This window comes from Anabrus simplex, chromosome 12 (genome assembly GCF_040414725.1).
Source record: "Anabrus simplex isolate iqAnaSimp1 chromosome 12, ASM4041472v1, whole genome shotgun sequence".
NCBI lineage: Eukaryota > Metazoa > Arthropoda > Insecta > Orthoptera > Tettigoniidae > Anabrus > Anabrus simplex.
Window position 1 is genome coordinate 91,966,015 of NC_090276.1, and position 24,851 is coordinate 91,990,865.

General features: G+C 38.5%; 1 protein-coding gene across 5 annotated transcripts in view; it reads right to left on the reverse strand.

Annotated features, from left to right (window-relative positions):
* Haspin (haspin) overlaps window positions 1-24,851 on the reverse strand; it is a 369,818-nt gene that overhangs the window by 210,048 nt on the left and 134,919 nt on the right. For all 5 annotated transcript variants that reach the window (XM_068229912.1, XM_067156416.2, XM_067156420.2 and 2 more), the window contains one exon: window positions 11,627-11,893. In XM_068229912.1, coding sequence (XP_068086013.1) covers window positions 11,627-11,893 — 267 coding nt within the window. The remainder of the gene's footprint in view (window positions 1-11,626; window positions 11,894-24,851) is intronic.

A 24,851-nucleotide genomic window follows, 5' to 3' on the forward strand; every position in this document is an offset into this window, starting at 1 on the left:
CACATTATTTGAGTGAATGCAAAAACAAGAAATAATTTACTGCGCTGAGAAGACTAACAAGAAAAGATAACGTTACGAGAATGAACAGCCCAGAGAAATACCAATAGGAAAATATTCCTAGAATTTTATTTTAATCAGGAATACCATGGTACTATGCCGGCAACGTGGGCAGAGACCACCTAACTCATAATGTCACAAATGTCATAGGTTATGATCTTCATTTCCGTGTTGACATTTAACTAATAAGACAGAGTTTGAGGGATGTTCCACCATTCAACACATTGTAAAATACATTAAAATTATAAGAAGACCAGTTTCGACTCCCTTGGAGTCATCATCAGCTCCCGTTGAAAATTAATGTTTTATCCAGTGACCAATTAAAAAGAAAGTATCTCAATCTTCTAACTTGCTGTGGTTTTGCTCAGTGCAATAGAACATATCCAACCCGAATAAGTGACTCCGTTAGCACCTTGCTTGACCACATATCACTGAATAATTCTGAATTATGCTATACAGTATCAAATATTAATAATGACTTAAGTGACCACAATATTTCAGTTTTTGGCATGCTGTGGCCAAACCAAAACACTCACCTAACATCTCCTCACTCTAATATTTCTGCAATACCTAGTAGAACATTGGTGTATACAAGTCAGATACATACCATGCCAAATAGATATATTGTATGATATATTCATTAACCAAATATGACAAAAGGACAGTTATACGAGCTGTCCTAATGAACACAATACAGCATTAAAGGGCATAAACAAACCTAGGAAAATTCCTTGGGTTACTAATGATCTTTTTACCCTTATAAAGAGACGAGACTGTTTGCATGCAAAACTCAAACATCCTACTCACAAGAATAACATGCTTCTGAGACAAAAATACTGCAGGTATAGAAATACAGTAACTAACTTTAAAAAAAGACTCAAACATGACTACTACTCAAACCTTTTCAAACCTCATAATAACAATCCAAAACAGACATGGAAATTAATGAACGAAATCATTCATAATAAAAAAGTAACGAATGTCTCGTGTACCCCGCTTGAAATTGAAGGCAAAGTAATAACTGATAAACAGGTTCTGTGTGACTCATTCAACTCCTTTTTTATTAACATTGCCAAAAACCTAGCTCTAAGTATTCCTGAAAATAATACTGTGTCTTTCAGTGAATTTACTAGTCTTGAATACCTTTACCTGTACCCAACTGATGTAGCAGAAGTTAAGTCAAACATATCTAACCTTAAACGTATGAATAGCTGCAGTATAGATGACATTACTACCTCACTATTAAAAAAAGCAAAGGACCCTATAATAGAATTACTCGTAGAGATCATTAATGAGTCCCTGACTACTGGTATAATACCCAATAAACTAAAGATAGCTAAAGTGATCCCTGTGTTTAAGGGAGAAGAGGATGGAATTGGGAATCTGTCATGGACAACAAAATCTTTTTGAATAGGCAACTTTGGAAGACGCTCGTTTTACAAACACCCTACCCGGCTCGCTGGAAGGGCAAACCGATGATGATGAATAGACTAAATCCAAGTTATTATAGGCCAATCTCAATTTTATCAATTGTTTCCAAAATTATGTCTTGCAACCCATTGCTTTTTTTTCCCAGGCTATCACCTTTAAATTTTCTTATTATGATGATTGTTATCAGATTCCCCCTGAATTAATACTGACATCACCTAGGAACAAACACAGCTTGTTAGGACTATTAGGCTGACTGAGAAATTGTTCAAGAGAACTCAGGAATGGAGTGGCACTATTCTGGTTAGGATCGTATCCTGCAATAATGTTGAAGTGATGGCAGCCTTTCCTTTTGAACTGATATCTGTAAATCTCAATCCACAACAAACTATGATTCAACTCACATTTTGATATCAAATTTACTTTCTAACTATGCGATACGTAAATACCCACTCCACCTCCCTCTCTAGCATCTCTGAGGAGGAGTGCAAGAAGAAGAAACCTGGACTGGGACAAACTGATGGAAGAGGAATGGTGGAAGGAGAGGGGATGGTGGAGAAGTGACATAAATGCCCCCCGACCAGGCAGGAACTGGATAAGGGGAAAGGAGGAGGATGAAGCCCTATGACCCATGTTCTCAAAATCTTCCTAAAAATACTGTAATACATATGAGAACATACAGCAAATGTGAATCAAACATAGGTAGCACCGAGTCTGGATTCTGTAATGATTTTGGCACCAGAGCGACATTGCTCGGGAAGCAGGTTGTGTTTTACTGATTACAAAAAACCTTCTGGCCATGTGAAACACTGCTGCTTATTCTACATGATATTGGCCTGGATGGTAGCGATATCCAACTTGTATTGTAATCAGACCACATCATTAAAGGTTAATAACACAAACACTTGTACTATTGAAATAAAGCAAGGAAGGAGGCAATGCCGGTGTTCATTCTCCACTCCTGTTCAATATCTACTCTGAAAGGATATTTTCAGAAGCACTGGAAGAAAAACAGGACAGCATCATTGTTAATGGGATCACAATAAATAATCTGTGATATGGAGATGATACTGTTCTGCTTACAATTGCTGAAGATCCACAAACATTACTTAACTCTGTGGTCAAACACAGTGCTGCAGCAGGTCCCCATTTGAACATAAAAAAAAAGACTAAAGTAATGGTATTAAACAAACATGTCATTCAATCTGTTAACTAGACAATAGCTGGCACATCAGTGGAGCAAGTCCAATGCTCTTAAGTATCTCGGCTGAGTAGGTCCTGGATTGATCAGGCAAGGACTGCAGTCAAGAGAATGAGCAAACTCTTCTGTAACAGGGACTTTAATATTAATCTCCGCCTCCGTTTACTTCCGTGTTATGTATTCGCTGTCTTGCTTTATGGTACTGAGATATGGGCCCCAACAGAGAACACCACCATGCGTTGCTACCGACGACTGCACAGAATATCATGGGTCGGCAGTACTCCAACGCCTGAACCAAGAGCTAGAGGTCATGCACAAAATCAAAAAGAAGAAACTTGAGTACTTTGGCTACATCATCCGAAATGAAGGAGAAGTAGGGAAGAAGGAGAATATCTTGGCTACGGAATCTACAAGAACGGTATGGGCTCAGTACCCCTACTCTTTGCCGAGTTGCTGAGAACAAGAATCAGATTGCCCTTATGACAGTTGACATCTGATGAGGATATGGAACAAGAAGAAGAAGTTGGTAATTATGTGTAATTATTTAACAGATAATGGATGTACATTGTGCTTGTGATGCTTTATTCTGAGGTCTGATATTTTGCTGGTATGAATGGTGGTTTGTTTCCCCCCCCAGTTAGCCAGGTTTTGGATATTGACACTCCTATACTATTATTAGTCACAAATGTCCTCGTTAGGACATCTGATTGCAACTTTAATAATTTAATTTTACCCCACAAATGGATTACTTGCACTATGTAAATTTGTTTCCTCCTGTGTTATCTCTGGAAATTAAATGGATTACACATAGAGCAAGTTAAAACTTGAATTCAGATTAGGCAGCTTGATGGCGATATAGATGTTTTGTGAATTGCACTTATTTAATGGTTGTGACACTAGAATACATGAAAGAATGATTTTGTGTATTAATTTTATAATTTTGTGGAGAGTTGGGATCCCTCAGTAAGGATGAAAGTTAAGTTAGGTAATCATTTGCCTGGAGAGTTCTGTTCCTGTCGTCATGCCTGTATTCTGATGTAGTGTACCTCTGGTATAAGACATTTATATATTTCGTGTACAGTGAAACTCGGTTAAGAAGTTCCCGCATAAAAAGTTTTCCCGCCTGAGAAGTGCAATATTCTTGGTCCCTTGATCGGTTGTATTAAGATATTTGTATATTTATCCCACTTAAAGTGTTCTGTTGTAAATATATTTCCCGGTTAAACAGTTCAAATTTTAGAGCCCCTTAAGATAGAAAACGTCCGCTCAAAGCAGCTCATGGTTAGAACCCTCCAGTCCCTGGGCAAGTTGAACCCTGTGTTAGACCGTCTGTGCCTGTCATGGAACCTCTCCGGGCTTGCCAAGGCCATATGACGTCACGCTATGACATGACAACACCAACACCAGATGCTCACTGTCACCTTGTGGAATTGAATCAAACCCATGTCATAATTTCCACTCCACCGTTTACACCAAGCAGAATAGAATCGAACGGGATTCTACGCGGGAAACACAAAGCACACAATGGATGGTTTGATAAAACTTTAATGCAGTAAGTTGTGTGACGCGACAGGGTGAAGTCATTAATCGAGGTGGCCTCAACATTAATAAAAACCGAAAAATGTATTTGTCCACAACACAGCAGCTTCTTATGCATTACCGCACTGTTTGTTAGGAATACATGAACGACAACCGTAGGGAATGCCACTTACAAAAGTATTCACGGTAAATACTGTACATTCCAAGCCATGTCAATTATCGTACTGACATACCGTATTGTATATGGACTCCAACATGATAATATGATTCTGAAATAAGGTCAACAATAATTCCAAAATAAAGTACCATATAGGCCTAATCTACCACAAAATTGAATATTCTAATCTGTTTGATTTTTCATTCCCTTGCTTATTTCCTTCCAGACATTCTCTCTTACGTTGTTGTTGAAATAATGCTTATGGGTCTTGTAGTACAGGAAATTATGTTTTGGAACTAAACTGATAAGATTTTCCGTGTCCATTATTAGTTAGGTGAATAAACTATTATGAAACAAAGAAACTTCCCGACTCTATGCAGGAAACAGCCGACTTGTCAGCTGACAAATATTATGCCGCCAAACAGCCGGCCGAGAGATCCCGATCGTCCACGAAGTTGAACGAATGTTGATAACCAGCTGAGTGTTAGTGAGAGGGGGCCTGATACACGGACGCAGAGGCATTGCGATACCACGTGTCGGCATAAAATTGAAAGTTATTTTTATTTTTACCTTTATACGAGCTAAACATTGTATTATCGTGTCACTCGTAATTATTACATCGCATTATTAGAACGTAGCACAAGGATGAGGAGACATGAAATAAAATTCTCGCGGGGAAAGAAACTGTTTACGTTTAGATGTGCTAGTGTTGCTACTGTGCCTTTATCACTCGCACGCAATACCCCAATACTTTCCCATGCACTAATTTCTGCAACTTCGAACCTGCTTTTCTTTTCTTCATTACCTTTGGCATGAAGAGGATTAAAGCAGGAGAATAAACTCAATATTGGCTTGTTCATGCGGTACTTGCGAAACAGCCAGAAACTACACCCGTTGCCGTGACAACCAGTAGGAATGCAGGGGCGATTTAGGCCTAGGTTCTAAGAATCTCTAAGAATAAGTTGCCAGATTTCCCATTTGCTGCCATTAACCTTGAAGCAGGTGTAGGGGGGTGTGAGGAAGATAGAAAGCACATGCTAATGAACTGTAGTACACGTCTTTGCTTCTTGTAAGCCTAAGCTATGGATTGCCAAGCATAGTGTAGTGTCGTAATTAGTGTGAAGTGAAGTAAGTTGTACTTGTAATATCAACGTACGAATATTTTAAGTGAAAATGAGCGGAACTCAGAGGAAAGTGATCAAGCGAAAGGCACTAACAATTAAAGACAAAGTGGAGATTATAAGGAAAGTGGAGTCATCTACACTTTCCCATGTTGCTTTGGCGAAGGAGCTGGGGATGCCACTGTCTACTTTGAACGGCATTATAGCGAAGAAAGAGGAGATCTTGGCTCCTGCAGGGAATACTTCAGCAAACTGCAAGAAAGGTAAATCTGGAAAGTACGATGAAGTACAACAAGCTCGGCTAATATGGTTTAAACAGCAGCGAAGTTTAAACATACCTTTGAGCGGGACTATTGTGAAGGAGAAAGCCGAAGAAATTGCGTGCAAATAAAAGGTACCTTTTACCGCATCGAACGGGTGGCTGGACCGCTTTAAAAATCGAGCCAGTATCGTTTACAAAACAATTTGTGGCGAAGCAGAGAGTGTAAGTGTGGAGGAAAGGGGAGCGTGGAAGGAAACAGTTCTGCCTGCTAAAATAGGCAGTTACAAACCTTGCAACGATTTTAATCTCTATGAATTCGCACATTTTTTACCAGCTTATTCCGGATAAATCTCTAGTTTTGAAGGGAGAATCTTGCCACGGGGGAAAATTAAGTAAATTGCAAGTTACAGTATTGGTTGGTGCTAATATGGAAGGAACTGAAAAACTACCTCTACTGATGATAGGGGAGTCTAGGAAGCCATGTTGTTTCAAAAATGTCAGGACTTTACCGTGCAAGTACACCAGCAACAAGTCAGCTTGGATGACAAGTTCCCTGTTTGAAGAGTATATGCAGGCATTAGATGTCAAAATGGGGAGCCAGAACAGGAAGATTGTGGTGTTTATGGACCACTGCCCTGCTCATCCCAAGGAGTGGCACCATTTAAGGAACATCAAGGTAGAATTTTTTCCACCGAATACTACATCGGTACTACAGCCCATGGACCAAGGAATCATTAAGGTATTGAAGCAGAGGTACTGAAAATCAGTTGTGCGCCGTATGCTGCTACGCATAGAAGCAGGCAAACCATCTCTTTTGGACACAATGCATTTCAGTGCCTCATTATGGGGTTCAGTGGAGCCTGTAATAATAGCAAATAGGGAACATGCATGATCTGGGGTTTTAATTAAAAATATGCTAATCTGATACAAAATTGCATGCAGAATTCAAAAATGTGATCAGAATGTACAAATAATACTCCAAACATGATAAAAATCTACGAAAATGTCACGTCACGCAAGTACGCGATCTCATTGGCCTGACGTCATCGTACAGGTTGACTGAATTAGCAGACGAAATAACACGTAGTGTGCTGTGAGAAGCAGGATACACTTCGCGTATTTCTACTTTACGTTAGTGTCTAGTATGGTTAAATTCGAGGTCTATACATTGGATAATAATCTGAGTGGTATATTTTAGACTTAAAATGAATCCTGCGCAGACAGTGAGGCAGAAAACTTATAAATGATGTAGAGTTCCGATGTGCAATAGCACATACCCTATAATGTAACAAAGAATAGGCGTGTACAGCATGAAAGGAAACGACGTGAATTTAACAAATGTATAACTCTACACAAAACCAATGCTTGTCTGTTGGAGTCTTATAAGTTAACAATGCTCAATTATAATAATTATCATAATATTAATGAAATAAATAACATAATTGCACACAGGTGAAAATAGTGATGTAGGTGTTTAAAATATAATCCAACTTAGCCTAAGTTTTAGGTTATACAAGCTAAGTCAATAAACCGAAGGGTAAAAATACCGCGCGAGTTGGCCGTGCGGTTAGGAGCGCGCAGCTGTGAGCTCGCATCCGGGAGATAGTGGGCTTTGAACCCCACTGCCGGCAGCCCTGAAGATGGTTTTCCGTGGTTTCCCATTTTCACACCAGGCAAATGCTGAGGCTGTACCTAAGGCCACGGCCGCTTTGTTCCCATTCCTAGGCCTTTCCTGTCCCATCGTCGCCATTATGTGACGGTGTGACGTAAAGCAAACGGCAAAAAAAAAAAAAATAATAAAGTCACAGCACCCAAAGACATTCCTGTATTGAGCGACTAAAATGTCACCAGGACACTTTTCTTTCCTGATCTGCTCAGCTTGTTAAAAGCCAAATGTAATTAATGTTACTGGCTTCACGCCCCGCTAACTACTTCTACGATTTTCGGAGACGCCGATGTGCAGGAATTTAGTCCTGCAGGAGTTATTTTACGTGCCAGTAAATCTACCGACACAAGGCTGACGTATTTGAGCACCTTCAACTACCACCGGACTGAACCAGGATCGAACCTGCGAAGTTGGGGTCAGAAGGCCAGCACCTCAACAGTCTGAACCACTCAGCCCGACTTGTGAAAACTAGATGAAGTCATATTTACCTTTATCATGTTTAACTTTTTCCCTCCACAAAGATATTTAATTCTCTTTCATGGGCCCCGAAAGTGGTAGGCCAGTTGTCCCAACCATAAATATATATTTTTTTGGGAATGATAGATTATAGCCCTATAGTACTTTCTTTCCTTCTTTCTTTCTTTCTTTATCAGTTTATCCTTCAGGGTTGGTTTTCTCTCGGACTCAGCGAGGGATTTCACCTCTACCTCTTCAAGGGCACTGTCCTGGAACGTGAGACTTTGAGTATGGTGATGAAACTGGTGAGGAGGGCCATTACCTCGCCCAGGGGGCCTCACCTGTTATGCTCAACAGGGGCCTTGTTGGAGGATGGGAGGATCGGAAGGGATAGACAAGGAAGAGGGAAGGAAACGGCCGTGGCCTTAGGTGCCTGGAGGAGAAGTAGGAAAATACGAAAAACCACTTCGAGGATGGCTGAGGTGGGATTCGAAACCCTTCTACTCAGTTGACCTCCCGAGGCTGAGTAGACCCCGTTCCAGCCCTCGTACTATTTGTTTTCAACTTTCATGGCAGAGCCGGGAATCGAAACCGGGCCTCCGGGAGTGGCACACATTAACCACTACACCACAGAAGCGGACTAGTACTATAATGCTACCTATATGTTTATGTTAGTGCTGAAATCCGATTTCTTACTTTACATTTTCGGGCTTTCAGCATTAGTAATGTTATTCTTTAATAGGGGAATCAGTCTAGAAGGAAATGTTGAAAGTGATGTGATATCTATCCAGGTTCGTTGTTATCCTAATACTATGGTTTACAGTACACTGCACGCCACTTACAAACTTGCTTGTTATCCGCGAATTTCTGCGGCCACAAAAGTCGCATTTTTCAAGAATGATGACATCTATACATGGTAGATTGTCTGACTGTGCTGTTTTGAACCTTTCTTCTGTCATATCGAAGTTATTCGCGATCATGAATAATAAACAATCGGCTTTTAGCAACGGCTGATGCACAACGGCTGGTAGAGCTCCATGCGGTACTGGATCGTGACGTCACAGCGCGCCGCTTACGTCAGAGGCCGTTTCACTCGCCTTGCGGAAAGGCACTATTAAATATTTTTTTAATGGTAGAAAACAAGGCAACATACCACAATGTAATACGTTTATGTACTATTTCATTAGTGTACTTTTCAAAAAAAATATTTTTGAAAATGATGCATGTTCCCAATTGCTTCCAGAAAGCAGGCTTCGGTAGTGGTTCCAACAGCATTGTTATGGAAGTTGGTAATGAAGAGCCAGGGTGCTGGAAAACTATACAGAAGATGGAAATTACCGGTAGTTTCGACGACTTCACTGCCATTGATGTTATGGTAATCACTTGCGAGGAGCAGACCATTGATGAGATCTGCAAGGAAATTCAGGCAGGAGATGAGGAGATTGAAGAAGAAGAAGAGGTTGAGGAAGAGAATCCCCCAAGACCATCTTGCAGTGAGGCAAGCATCTGCCTTGAAAAACTGAGGCAGTTTATGGAAGGTTCAGACAGTGTGCCTCAGAACACATGGAAGGCAATGTGAGAAATGGAGAGGTTTATACATCAAGAAAGCAGTAAAAACCTAAAACAGTCAACCCTGAACAATTTCTTTTCCAAGTAGGAGCCTAGACTTTTGTGTTTGGAAATGTATTTAATGTCTAATGCAGTATGGAATGTACATAATGTACGGTCACCATCTACCGTTTTAATGTTCTTAGTATTTCTTTTATCTCTTGCGCAAGGTTTTATATAATATGTTCCCTTATCAAGAATTTTTATAATACAGTATGTTCAATTATTTCACTTTACCTCTAAAAGTACATGTCATGATAATCTAATATTTATATTGTGGCTTTCTTTTAGCAGCTCTTATATATTAGCCTATTTTGCTATTGTTCACAAACAAGGAAATCTGTTGGCTGTGTGTTTCACATGTATGTCAAAGTACAGAAGAAGTTTTCCGCTTAAGAAGTTTGTTTTGTTTTTGTTTTTTTTGGTCCCTTGAAAAACTTCTTAACAGAGTTTCACTATATATAATTTTTCAGTCAGTCGGTCTGTCACTGCACCACGGGAGAATGGATTGGTCGATTTTCATGAAACTTTGTATTCACGTTTATGATAAGGGCAAGTAAGATATTTGCTATAATTCATTCAAAAGAATCAACAGAAGGGAGGCCTTAAACATACAACTCGATCTCTTATATGGTTGGTTTTACAGGAAAATTGCTCATGACAAAATTTATTTAGAATATTATTTACAAACATTTTTGTGCCATACCTTTTACTGATGACGTGAAAAATAAGGGAAATATCAAAGCTGATCATGTGCAAGTTTAAGTCTAGTTGCTATGAAAATCATTCTAGCAAAGTGTAACGGTTGCTTACCAGTACTAAGTGTTACACCAATAAACACCAATAGCGGGGTTTGGTAACTGATTCCATGGTATTAATGTATTTTCTGTTTGCTACGCCATACACAGTATAAATTATTTTTAATATTCACGATCTGGGACTTCAACATACAGTAATACTTTTTCTGCTAGGTTTTCATAAAATATGATGAATACAGCAGTTTTTCAAAGAAATGTTCTTCGTTAGAAAAAAATCAAAATTTAGCTGTAGTAATAAGAAGTGTAAGGAATTACTTTTTTAAAATTATCATCAGGGTATAAGAGACACTTTTAATGCCCTAAAACATCAGTGATACCCAAACATTATAAACGCTGTTACGAATGAGTCAAGGAATAAGATAAATATTTCCATACCTTCATCAGTTTTGCCTGACTGACTAGTATACATAACCTCTCTTGGTAGGGATCTCTTGAACAATACATTCAGTTTCTAAGGATGAACTTTTATCTAACTTGCAAATAAAGTACCTGTCCAACTTTCGAGTCCTTTCTCAATTTCTTTCTGTCATTCTCGGCCATTTATACATTTTTAAAATGCAATGTAAACAGATCTATTTCCACCACTGTTTACTAAGTGATGGAGTGTCCCAGGTACACATTTAAATACAAGGAACTGTCACAGGATACTGTCAATCCACAGTGTATTCTCGTCCCAGTTACACACCGTAACACAAGAACAGGAATAACATAACAATGATCTGTCAACTGAGGCTCTCATTTTCGCCAACCTACAAGGTATTCGTCACAGAAAAAATGTCATAATTACTTTAAAAAAACAATGAGAGTTACGACCAATAAATATGACTGGGGTCAATGCCCAACTCCCACATTTGGTATGCAACTGTTAAAGGCTTTGTACATCTGTCTATAGTCTACGTTTTGAATAATGACTTGATACTTGGCTTTTATACTAGAAGGTAGAGACAAAATTGAGAGCAGCAATACTGAAAAAAGAAATTAAAACTGTGAAAAGGCAGAGAGCCAGGAAGTGTGTGTGTCATGACAAGCTGCTGGTCTACGTGCCTAAGAATCTCTAGAACGACTTAAGGGGTTCACAAAAATGTAATCATGCACATGCTAACTGACTGTCCCATCAACTAGGGTGTAACAGCTACTACTCAACACAAATCAAACATACAACTATTCAGAAGCAGAAAGTGCCAACTGGGTAGTACACGAGTACACGCATGCTGCCTATCAGATAAGTTTTGAGTAACACATCCCCATCACGTCTGACTTAATGGGAACCGCTAGTAGGGTTATATAAAGAATAAATAAGTTAATAAACTCACCCTGTTCAATTTGGTTCGATTCAATTTCTTCCAAAACCTCCCCCATAATCTCACCAGGTTGGATTTTTTTCGATTCACCTTCTTTCAAAACCTCCCCTATAATCTCAGCAGGTTGGACTTGTTTTGATTCACTTTCTTCAAGAACCACCCTGAGATTCATGTCATTTGTAGTCTCCTCTGACGAAAGTGTTACCCTCTGACCCAGAGATGTAGTGTGACGAGACTGTCCACGGTCACGCATCTTACGCCTAGGATATAGAGCAGTATCTGAAAATAAATCAACTTGGTTACTTAGGTATAACATTAAACTGATGCAGTCTTTCATTACTGAGACTAAGCCAAAGGTTTACTTTGGATGAAAATGAACATATTCCAGAGTTGAAGTTCACAATTAAATAAGTTTTCTATCAGCCAGTTAATACTATTTATTAAATTTTCACTATGTATACATCGTTGGCTTTTAAGAAGTGTGTCACAACTGAACCACTATGAATTTTTAGACTATCATACAAATATTCTCTGAATATAAAGATCTTCCATCCGGAAGTGTATCACATTTTAAATGTTAATACTTACCACCATAATGCAGTGGTGTCATTCTTGAATTGTCCCATTGGTTTTCGGCGACAATTAATCATTTGGAGTTGTTACTCTGTGTTGACAGGACAAATTTTTGTACCTTTCTTCAATAATGTTATATTTAACTTGTATCATTACTGTAAATGCCATAAGTATTTATTCATCAGTTTTGTATAAAATACTGTAATAGCTCTGTTTCCGTCAGTATTCATTGCAACTTATATATGAAATGCCATCATTATTTTCATTTATGTCGATGTTCTACACAAAATGTATGTTTTTATACTGCAGCCTTTTGAGTTGTGTAACTATTCTAGAATTGAAAGGGTACACATATTTCGCACCCCCAGTAGAAAAGGGTCATATGTTTTCAAAAAATTGGATTTTGAGTTACATTACTTGACGTATGTGGTCTTTTATGCTCTTTCATTGTAGAATACTCTGGTCATTTATTTTGTCAATGTTATAATTCAACAGGCAATGTTTCAGTTTTGTATTTTGTACCGTATCATTGATATCAAGTAGAAAACTAGTATCTACATTACAACAGTTTTTGACAGCAATTAACTTCATGTATATGGCTTTCTAACTTAGATGCAACAATACTGAAACCATTTTGGCACAAATGACAACCTTCTTTAGTGTGCAATGTTGTTGCCGCAGTGGAAAACATTGAATGTGAGTGTTGTTATTCACATTCTCATTGTGTTCCCAAGCGGTGAGCAGCTATGAATCAGCTTGATCCATTTTCTCATGGAAAATATTTAGTTCAGTTAGCTATACAAGTTTCTATCTGAAAGCAGTATCTTGACGGACAATTAACTCTAGCTGAAAAGTACAGAATGTACAAGACCCAGAGATTGGAACAAAATTCTCCTTTTGGATAAAGGTGTCTTTATGAATCAATATTCAATCAGGAGTTTCATTAAAGTTTCTTTAAACATAAAATTTATGATATAACCTCCAAGGGCCATTGTTTCGAGTGGGACAAAACACTAGGGAAAAAAGGATGTAAAGAACTTGGCAGCTATGTGTACGAGTACCTAAATGTAAGGGTAAAGATTTAATTTTCTATAGGCTCTGTGCATTAGTGGGAGAAATGCACCGCTGTGCTGTGTGTGGAGAACGTTGGAAGTTATCGTGTGTCGCAGCGCAATCTGCTGCAGTCTCACCGTGTTTTGCGATGGTCGACCGAATAATAACAGTGGGACATCAGAGTGTTTTATATGACAGCTATTAGCCTAATTCTTCCAATCTTGCAGAAAGTGATCATATTTACAAGAAATAAGTTTGCAGGAAATACAGTATAAACCCAATTTTGCGTGATCTTGATTTAACATAAACCCGCATTTAATGGAAGAAATTTTCAGTCCCGAAAATTATTCCATAAGAGCAATGCAATTTTATATTCAATTTAACGTAATTCACAATGGGGCAAAACCCGCATTTAGCGTTAAGGAAATGTTAAAATCCTCAAATATTTATTTGTTTTGGTTATGGGACATTAAGAACCTGTGAAAAAAACGTCATAAGCTTGCTGTAGATGATTCAAGGCAGAAGAGGAATTTAGAACGCGGGCACTTAGTGCTAAAGTGAGATGTCGGACTCAGATGCACATCGGACCGCAGCCGGTGAAAGTAGGACAGAATCCCCGTTTTTATGACAATGTTTTTATAACTTTTGAAAGTTCCTATATTAATCTGTGCAATATCCTTCGGTTATAATGAGAACCCTTTTAATGATTCATCTGTTATTACGGGCAAATTCGGGCGTGTTTGTTTTTATCCGTCATAAATATTCATACACTCTTCCCCAGCGTTTATATTAAATTTGATCGATCATCTTCCGTATTGTAGGCCTAAACAAATGCTTAATTTTATTACTATGTACTGAAATAAAATAAGGATGTGATACTACTTCTCAAGATAAAGCGGTGTACATAACTAATTTCAGAGGTTAGGTTAGGTAATTTCGCGTCCTGTTAAATTTCAGAAAGGCTGTTCCCATGAAAATTTATAGTGAAAATGTTATCATTATTCTACACAGAGCTTGAAGTACGTTTTCGTAATACGTGCGCAGTAAACCTAGGTTAATAATACCAATATAAATGGTCCATTATTGGACATTATAAATTTTCCAGCTAACTCATTCCTGGTTGCCAGCGTTTCGCCCCCGTGTGCTAGGCTGGGCTCATCAGTTGGTACCTAGCACACCCACCAAGACGCTGGATAGTGCATACCGTGGAGGCCACTGCGTAGGCTAATTGTAGCCACCGGCAGTGCCAATGCACTATGAGAGACATTGTCTCATTATCAAAAATTGATGCCTGCTTGGCCATCAGATGATGTAGATGTTGATTCCCATAGGGAATCAGAAATAATTGTTCCGAATGAGTAAATTTATAATACCAATATAAATGGTCCATTATTGGACATTATAAATTTTCCAGCTAACTCATTCCTGGTTGCCAGCGTTTCGCCCCTGTGTGCTAGGCTGGGCTCATCAGTTGGTACCTAGCACACCCACCAAGACGCTGGATAGTGCATACCGTGGAGGCCACTGCGTAGGCTAATTGTAGCCACCGGCAGTGCCAATGCACTATGAGAGACATTGTCTCATTATCAAAAATTGATGCCTGCTTGGCCATCAGATGATGTAGATGTTGATTCCCATAGGGAATCAAAAATTAGCCTACGCAGTGGCCTCCACGGTATGCACTATCCAGCGTCTTGGTGGGTGTGCTAGGTACCAACTGATGAGCCCAGCCTAGCACACGGGGGCGAAACGCTGGCAACCAGGAATGAGTTAGCTGGAAAATTTATAATGTCCAATAATGGACCATTTATATTGGTATTATAAAAATACTCATTTGGAACAATTATTTCTGATTGCCTATGGGAATCAACATCTACATCATCTGATGGCCAAGCAGGCATCAATTTTTGATAATGAGACAATGTCTCTCATAGTGCATTGGCACTGCCGGTGGCTACAATTAGCCTACGCAGTGGCTTCCACGGTATGCACTATCCAGCGTCTTGGTGGGTGTGCTAGGTACCAACTGATGAGCCCAGCCTAGCACACGGGGGCGAAAAGCTGGCAACCAGGAATGAGTTAGCTGGAAAATTTATAATGTCCAATAATGGACCATTTATAGTGGTATTATAAATTTACTCATTCGGAACAATTATTTCTGATTCCCTATGGGAATCAACATCTACATCAAACCTAGGTTAGGTAACGCCGTTTGACGTAAGAAAATGGAAATGTTTGCCAGAAGCCTCTGGAGTGATGCTATTACAATTTTTAAGAATGGAACTGAATATCCGTGTTCAGACTATTGGAATTAGAAAATACATGCCGCTTGGAAAACATCTGCGAAAATGTTTAAACAAACCGATTGTTGTTTCATACCGATTTTAATGTATTTTTGCGCAAGTTTGGTATCTTTCCCAACTTTTATAGAAAATCATGTATAACGTTATAAAAACCTTAAACCAAAGTGGTTTTGCATTCACCAACAAAAATCGGTCAAAATAAAGGACAAATCGTAAATACAGTACACTGCGTAGGGTAGATATCTCCTTGTTTTATTACTGTCACTGTGTAAATAATATATGACGGTACAATTTATGTTAATACAGGCAAAGATTTCTGGGAAAGGTGTTTTTTTACTGAATTTATGGTAAACCCCCATTTAAGGTTTTAAAAAATCAGGTCCGTGTAAAAATGTTAAATAGGGGGTCTATTGTAGCAATAGTGATAATTTTCTACTATAAGAGAAACATTGCTTCAGTAGCTGTCCTACTATTTCACAATACAGGCAACACACAGTGGGTAATTTCTAGCATCCAGCCGGCCAAAAATAAGATTTTCAACCCTTGTCTTCGGTGCGCATTTTCTGTGAGTCGTGTTTATAAGACTCTTGAGTACAGTAATTAAGTATTGAAAAGTCGCACTGTATGATTATCTAATCTCACCGAAGGCCTAAAGTGGCTTTCTCCTCCGTTAGGGCATCATATTCTGGCGAGGCGAGCGCGCAGTTATTATGTGAGGGCTCAGTAAGGACATCAGAACTATATATTTCTTTAGTTTGCAATGTGATTACATTAGATGAAGGTATATTTTTTATATAGTATGTAGCATTTTCTGAAAGTTACTATATTTCTGTCCGGAATATGCACTTAAAATTTACAGTCAGGTCAGGAGTGATCCTGATACCGTATCCGACAGTAGACGGTACTACCTGCGACTGTCTGGCCGAGGGTTGGGCGGCCGACACCAAACCCGACAAACTACGGGAAGACCAACAGCTACGGGTGGAGGAGTTTTCCCCTAGAAGGTTTGATGTGACCCTTGTGTAGGAAATGATACATAAATTCATCAGCTGCTGCCTTGCAGTGAGGTAGGGGACTGCCAAAGGCTAAGGGAGAATACCCCTGACAGAAAATCCCCAGCAGTGTTAGGCTTAGCAAGTCAACTGAAGGGTTATATCAATTGCTTTCAACTACAAAACGAGCCTCGGAACGCAAAGAAAATACCGGATAGACACGTCTTCTCAAACATCTGCAACGTATGATGACCGTAAGGCTGATGTTCAAGTACGATGTTCTGAGAGGAAGCCCAAAAGGAAGTCCTAAACACAGAATTGGAACATTAAATATCCTGACCCTGACTGGCAGAAGCGAGGAGCTGATAGATATGAAGGAAAGGAGGAACCTCTGTATTCTTGGCCTGAGTGAGGCAAAGTGGAACGGAAGAGGAACAAAAAGGGTAAGAAAAGGATACAAACTACATTGGAATGGAAATAAAACAGAAGCCAAAAATGGTGTAGGTTTTATATTAAGAGAGGACATTGATGTCATCAGTGAGGTAATATATGTTAATGAAAGAATTATTAAGTTGAACATCTCTCTTAACAAGAGTGTGCTGACAGTAGTCCAGGTGTATGCCCCACAGACTGGCTGTAATGAAGAGGAAAAAGAACAATTCTGAACTGATTTAGAAGAAGCTATAGAAAGAGAGGAAAATATAATAATGGGAGATCTAAATGCTCAAGTTGGATCAGACAGGCGTGGATATGAAAATGCACTAGGTCCACATGGTTATGGAGACAGGAACCCAGAAGGAGAAAGTCTTCTAGATCTATGTATAAGGAATGGCTTGAGAATAAACAACAGTTGGTTTCAGAAGCAGCTAAGTCATAAACTAACAAGATACAGTTGGAATGGAGATACTAAAACTCTGATAGATTATTTTATATCTGACAATGAAGCAGGAAAGACCATATGTGATGTCAGAGCCTGGACAGTGACCACAGACTTCTCCTCGCAACAATAAAGCACATTGAAATTTATAGACCTCAGAAATACAGGAAACAAAAAAAAAAAAAGACATGGGAGCTAAAGAAGACAGAGAAACAAGTTGAATACACAAAAAAAAGTGACCAATAAATTACCATCAGATGCATTACAAGAAGGCAACATCGAGTGGACTAGATTCAAAGAAAGCATTGTCGGAGCTGCATTAGAAGTTTGTGGTAAAACTAATAGCAAAATGACGGGAAAAGAAACTCCTTGGTGGAACGATCGGGTGAAGATTGCTGTGAAAGTGAAAAATGAAATCAGGAAAGCCAGAGACAAAGAAATGCCAAAAGGAAGTCAAAGGAACGAATCTAGAGTAAACGAACTGCAGCAGAAATACAGAGATCAGAAGTTACAAGTAAAGAAAATTGTGGCCGAAGAAAAACAGAAAGCTTGGACTGATTTCACAGATAAACTAGAGCAAGACAGCAAAGCTAATTCTAAACTACTTTACCGAACAATACGAAATATAAGAAGAGACAATGAATACATAACAGCAATAGAGGAACCAGATGGTAACATAGTTAGGGAAGAGACAGAAATAAGGAAGATGATGAAATCCTATTTTGATAATTTATACAACAGTACTGGGAAAGACTCCAATGATGTAACCACGCAGGTCAGTTTAAGCTGCAATGATGAGCTTGACCAAGAGAGTCCGCCAACATGGAAAGAAGTAGAGACGGCCCTTAATAGTATGCGCAAAGAAAGATCTACAGGATTTGATGAAGTCAGTGCAGATATGATCAAACCAACTGGTGCAATAGGAATACAGTGGCTTCATAGAGTAATTAATGCAATATGGAAGGATAGGAAAGTCCCAGATGATTGGAAAAAGGGAATAATAATACCTCTCTTCAAAAAAGGAAGCCGGAAGAAATGTAGCAATTATAGAGGGATCACTTTATTGTCTCATGGTTTGAAAATATTTGAGAAAATACTTGAAAAAAGGCTAAGGAAAATAATAGAACCACAACTACAGGAAGAACAATATGGATTCAGAGAACACCGATCAACTACCGATCTCATATTTGCACTTAGAATACTGTTAGAAAAGCATTGGGAGAAGGGCAAAGACTTAACACTAGTGTTTTTAGATCTCGAAAAAGCATTTGATAGTGTTCCAAGGAAGACTATATGGGAATGTTTAAGAAAGAAGAATGTACCCAAAGGGCTTATCCAGAAAGTTAAAATGCTTTACGAAGACTGCTGCAGTTGCGTACAGATAGGAAACGGTAATTCTGATTGGTTCCAAACCACTAAAGGAGTGCAACAACCCTTTCACCATTACTTTTTATCACTGTCATGGATGAAGTCATGAAAGAAATTAAGCAGAAGAACAATATGGACATCAATGCATTTGCATTTGCAGATGATGTAGTAATTTGGGGAAATACAGAAGGAAGTCCAAGAGAGGCTGAACACCTGGAATGAACATTTGAAAGCACACGGATTAACAATAAATCGAAAACTGTTACTATGTCTGTCAACAGGCAGAAGAAGAAAGGAAAAATAATGCTGGAAGGTACACAACTGGAAACAGTAGACCAATATAAATATCTTGGGTGCATCATTTCAAGTGATAACAGAATACAGCATGAGATTAACAGCAGCATTCAAAAATCAGCTCAGTTTTACCATCAAGTTCGGAACCTCCTCTGGAACGAACAAGTTCCCTTAAGATCAAAGCAGATTCTATTCCAATCATACTTCACCCCCATAATAACATATGGCCTAGAAACCTGCACAACAACCCAACAAGTGGACAGCAAACTACAAGCCGCAGAAATGAAGTTCCTACGAACTATGGTACAGAAGACAAAAAGGGACAGGGTAAGGAATGAAAGAATAAGGGAGCAAGCTGGTGTGTACCCATCCCTGAATGAAAAAGTGACAAGGGCCCGTTTGAAATGGTTTGGCCATGTCAAACGAATGGACCATGGAAGGACAGCAAGACAATGGCTACACACAGTCGTGGCCGGAAAACGACCGGTAGGAAGACCTAGGAAGAGGTGGCTGGACCAAGTGAAAGAGGACATAGGAACAAGAGGAATCAGCTGGGATGTCGTCTTGAGAGAAGAGTGGTACATGGACAGACAGAAGTGGAGAGTGCTCGTAAACCACACCCGGGCAACTGGAGTGGAAAACTGATGATGATGATGATGATGAATATGCACTTAAAATTCAGGTACAGGATGTCCAAGAGCTATTTAATTATATAAATTTGAGCTGACTTTCAAAATGGATTGCCTTTGATTTCCACAATGAAAGTATTTGGAGGAGTTATCTGTACTTTAATGAATAGAAAACTGTGACTTTTTGCTGCGACCAGGCGCGACCATGAGACTAATTCATTTTTTTCAGAAGCCACGTACTCTATAACCCGGAAGTCAATTTTCGAGCTGTTGAGGAACAGCAGGGAATATAAGCGGAACGAAGATATTGCGAATGTTGTAATTGAACATGTAGGCTTTGAGGATTGTTCCGACGATATATCCAAGTCAATAAGGAAGTTTGTCAGTATTTTGTGTGCTAAAATTCGATCACGTTGGACAAAATATAGTAGAAAAAGGGACAAATTGCTGAAGTACAATAAAAGTTGGTTCGACCAGAGAATCAGCCTTGCAGAAGGATGTGCATCACAGCAATATCTGGATGAGCCTGCCACTACTATAGCTCATTCCATGTTAAGAAAACAGTATTGCTCTTATGACAACAGGGTTGCCATATAAAACGGCTTTTCTCAACTCCACCGTGGGAAAACGGCAGCACATAAATTTGTGAAATTTGGTATTTAAGTTCAAGACAAAAAGCTGAAGAAACTAAGCGACAAATTATTTTTATGAACTAAAGGGGGGACGGGGTTTACAGGGGCCACTTTTGGTTTGTACAGAATCAGAGGAAAACTACGGCACATAAGAAACCTCAACACTGAAATATAAGGCAAATTGAGGGAGAAAATAAGACAAATAATTTTATGGGCTCGAGGAACGGGGGATGTATTTAATTGCATTTAATAAATGTATCCAGACAATAAAAGCTAGAAGACGCAATAAATAAATACTGCAGATGACTATAAAAGATCACAGTATTAATAATAAAGAAAGAAATCGTACATGTAGGCTTATCGCATAACTCTCATTCAACACAATACAATTACGCACTGATTTAAAGCTTAAAATACACACGCAATACATAAATACTGTAGATGACTTCACTGCAGAAGTGAGCTGCCAGCGGTTCACAGGGCAGTTGAACACGAGCTACATTTCACTGTGGTGGAAGGAAAAGACTGCAGTGCATTGTCTTCCTATCAGTCTTATCAAAGGTGCAAGATATGTGGCGCGTCCCCCAAAGGGATGAATAATATTCCTGAAGTGACTGAAAGAGTAATTAACCCAACACCACTTAAGTTTGGGTTATGGCCACTTCATGCATGGATTCGAAGTTTCAAATACCTTTTACATATAGCGTACAGACTCGACGTAAGAAAGTAGCAAATAAGAGATGCCGAGGAGAAGAAACTGGTTGAAGAAAGAAGAATATACAGGTTCGGTTCAGGGAGGAAACGGGTCTATTGGTTGATATCCAAAGCAAAGTGCTGGCAATACCAATGATGGAAACCGCTAGAATATTCTTCAGAGAGGCTTCCACTTCTGCGGATATTACTGGAGTAGATCTAAATTTAATGAATCATCTACGTGTCATCTTAGAAACTCTTTTGTGTGGGTATGCCATTGATAAAGTGACATTTGGAATGTATTAAAGGAAACTATACAATTGTACTTACAAAAATACAAATCGTACTACATGCCTGTAACTTTGCACAAACTCTTGGTTCATGGAGATGAGGTAATTAGGCACTGTATTGTCCCCGTTAAAATTGGCGATATTATGAATATTTTCAACAAGTGGAAAGTAAAAGTTTTATTGTCTGCTTGGAGCTGCAGCGTGTCATTTGGGGAGTAGTGGCGAGCTAAGAACGAGTTTTTTTCGTCGTTCAGAGGGGTGATACACCGGCAGGACTGTGCCAAGGTCAGAGCAAACCACGTGACTACCACCGCACGCGCGCAACTCACAATCTGGAATAGTCTGAGCCAATTAAATGAGACCATCAGCCAATTACCGTTCTCGTTGAAGATCACACCTCCCAGGCTGATAAGATAAAAAGGCCTTGTTTCGAGTAAATCGCTCTCTCTGAATATCCTGCTCTTACCCTGAATATTCTTCGCTGTGCTGCTGTGTGGGACACTACGTTATCGGACCACGTGGAGAAGTAATTTCCAGTTCAAGTCAACACCCGTTCTGCCAGAATTTAGCGAGAATTAGTGAATTCCTATGGAATAAAAACGCCTTAAGAACCAAGTTAAGTGTGACTGTGTAGACGAGCTATTAATATTCGACGTGTGCTTGTGCAAAATACTTAATTTTGTCATCTCAGTTACAGCTTGTGACCGGCGTTCTACGGAAGTCGTCTTGGAAGTTGAACACCCCAAGATGGATAATTCCACAACTACCGACAACATAACTTCATCGAAGGACACCTGCTACAGAGCCTCCATGGAGCTGTAAAAATGTGAGGCGTATCTGGTAACTGGAAGGAGACTGACCGGAGGAAAATGCTGGAATAATAGACTGTCGACGGGAATCGAACTCCATCTAAAACTTGAGTACCTTTTAATTTAATTTATCTGTCTTACCTTTTGTACAACTAGAGGTCTTTCTTCTTTAAGTCATAGATCTATTAGTTTGTTGTAGTTAGAAATATTTCATTTTTCCACTTCTTAAGGTGTCGTGGTAGACTAGGTACGTGTGAATGAAATTTTGGAATCTATTAGAGTAGACATGTAGGTTGTCTTTGATTGATTTCCCATGCTTAGGAGCTTTATAATTAATAATCACTGACCACACGATAAATCTACTTTCCTTGTAACGTTGAAAGTTACTGGACTGAAATTTGCGTGTACATTTTGAGTGAATAGGGTCGAACCTAGTGTCTTTCATGATCACTTGTTGTATTTATGGTGAAGTCATCTAATTTTACGATATTCCACGAGGATCAGTAGATGTAATAATCACTTAAATAATAATAATATTGACTAAAGATCGGGTAAAACAGAATTAAACGCTCGTGAGCCATAAAATTACTGTAGAGTCCTTATATGTGAGATTGAGTGTGCTCTGTTTATGAAGGGTCTGGAATATGACCAATCCTGAGGGATATTTGACGTATAATTGAGCAATTGATGATTTAATGATGATATTTGACTTATTCTTGTGTATTGGGAGCGCAAGATAGATTATAATTATTGGACCACATGTTGCGAGTGTATTTCACAGGTAGGGAATAAAAATAGTACGATTAAGGCTCACGCTCGCGATAGTTTCAACCTGTAGCCCAAACGATGGTAGTGCTTATGGATTTTACTAGAATCTTCCATTATAATTTCATGAGTTAGATGAACTTACGTTGATATGTAAAATGTGTTTCTACAAAGTGATACCCATGACTTCGATCACTAGCCACCATTAATGAAGGATAATTTCAGTATACAGATAATTTCTGCTAGATATTATGCGATCTGTCCACTCGTAAAAATCATGAATAAACTTGCCAAAACAGGATTCGATGTAAATAATGTACATAAAAGACGTGTTTCCTAGTGTGAATGCGTGTGTGCATGTAAATATGTATATTTCTCTTGTATCATGTTGGTCCCATTTAATTTGATCTGGTCGTGCACTTGCTGCGACGCAGGTTACACTCATCGTTGTGTGTTGCCTTAAAAGTAATTTTCATGCCCTTAAGGGAAAGTTTGATCAACTTAAGTCGAGGAAGACTAGAAAAGGATTTATTTTCTTCATTATCGAGATTTAAAAGGAAAGATCATCTCGTTATTTTACGAAGGCACTCGATTTGTAAATAAAATTTATTTAACTAGCTCACACGTGGATAATGTAAATTTCTGACTCATTTATAGTTGAACTTTGAAATATTTTAAGATTAATTTGAATGGAAATGAAATACAAAGATCAGAAGTAGAAGTCGTCAGCCGCATGATTACTTTGAGTTATGGTGAAAATAAGTCATAATAATTAATTGAAAATAATTATTCTGAAATGCTAATGACGATCATTAGGTAAATGATGCTGTGGAAAAGTAATGAGAACACGATCGTGTGACAATGAAACATAGGTTAATTAAATGATGAGAAAATCAATAATAATAATAATAATAATAATAATAATAATAATAATAATAATAATAATAATCAAAATAATAATTAATTATTTTTGAGAATTTTGAAATCAATTTTCATTTTCTACTGAAGTTCATGTTGGTGTCATTGACTAATATTAAATACTGTAGATGATAAATTCAGTTGAGTACATCTTAAAACCACGTGTTGAGACTACTTTGAATTGGTAAAACTTTGAACACATTTATTGTAAAACCCTCGTTAGCAAGACAGCTGTTAATTATTTTATGAACTTCTATGTTAATTTATTTAAATTCTTTCAATCAAATATTCTGATTTGGGAAGGCAAGAGGCCTAATTTTTCTTTGGTTTTCATTACAGCACAGTAAGGCTGGAGATTAAGAACACGTGTCACTCTAAATAAGGAGGTAGAAATCCAATATTATGGAAGTTCTATGTAAAACGAAATATTAGTAAGAATATTCTCATTTATTGTTTGCTTATGTGAATAAATGTCAGAGTGTTGTTTTAACATTTCTTTTTATCCTGCTTGGTCATCAATCCTTAACATCCCTGAAATGCCTCTAGAAAGTGATAGCCAACGATCGAATAGTCCACCTTGGGATCTCTCGCTCGATGGCTGGGCTTAGCTCGGGAAAAATGGGAGCAGTATTATACCTATTGGACAACTCTCCGTGGAAGCGCGGGAGACCAGGAATAAAGATAACAGTAAACCTTCCAGAAAGGACACAAATACTGACCTTTTCCATAGGCTGCTTATATCATCGGACCCTTACATTACCAGATTAAGGAAATCAGGGAGGAGGAAGTTGATTCCGCTTTCACGAGAAGTGCTCAACTTACTGTCTGAGTCCCCCCTGGTTCTGCCGAAGGAAATAATGACAGTGAAGTTAGCGATTCTGATGTTACTGCATCTAATAACTAAGTACATGTATTCCTATATCTGTTTTTAAACATTCTAAGCAGCATGTCCCACTATTAACATCTATTTAATTTATTAAAGCTATAACGAAAAATGATTAAAATTACAAAGATTACTAATTCTATTCCTTGCGTAGTATA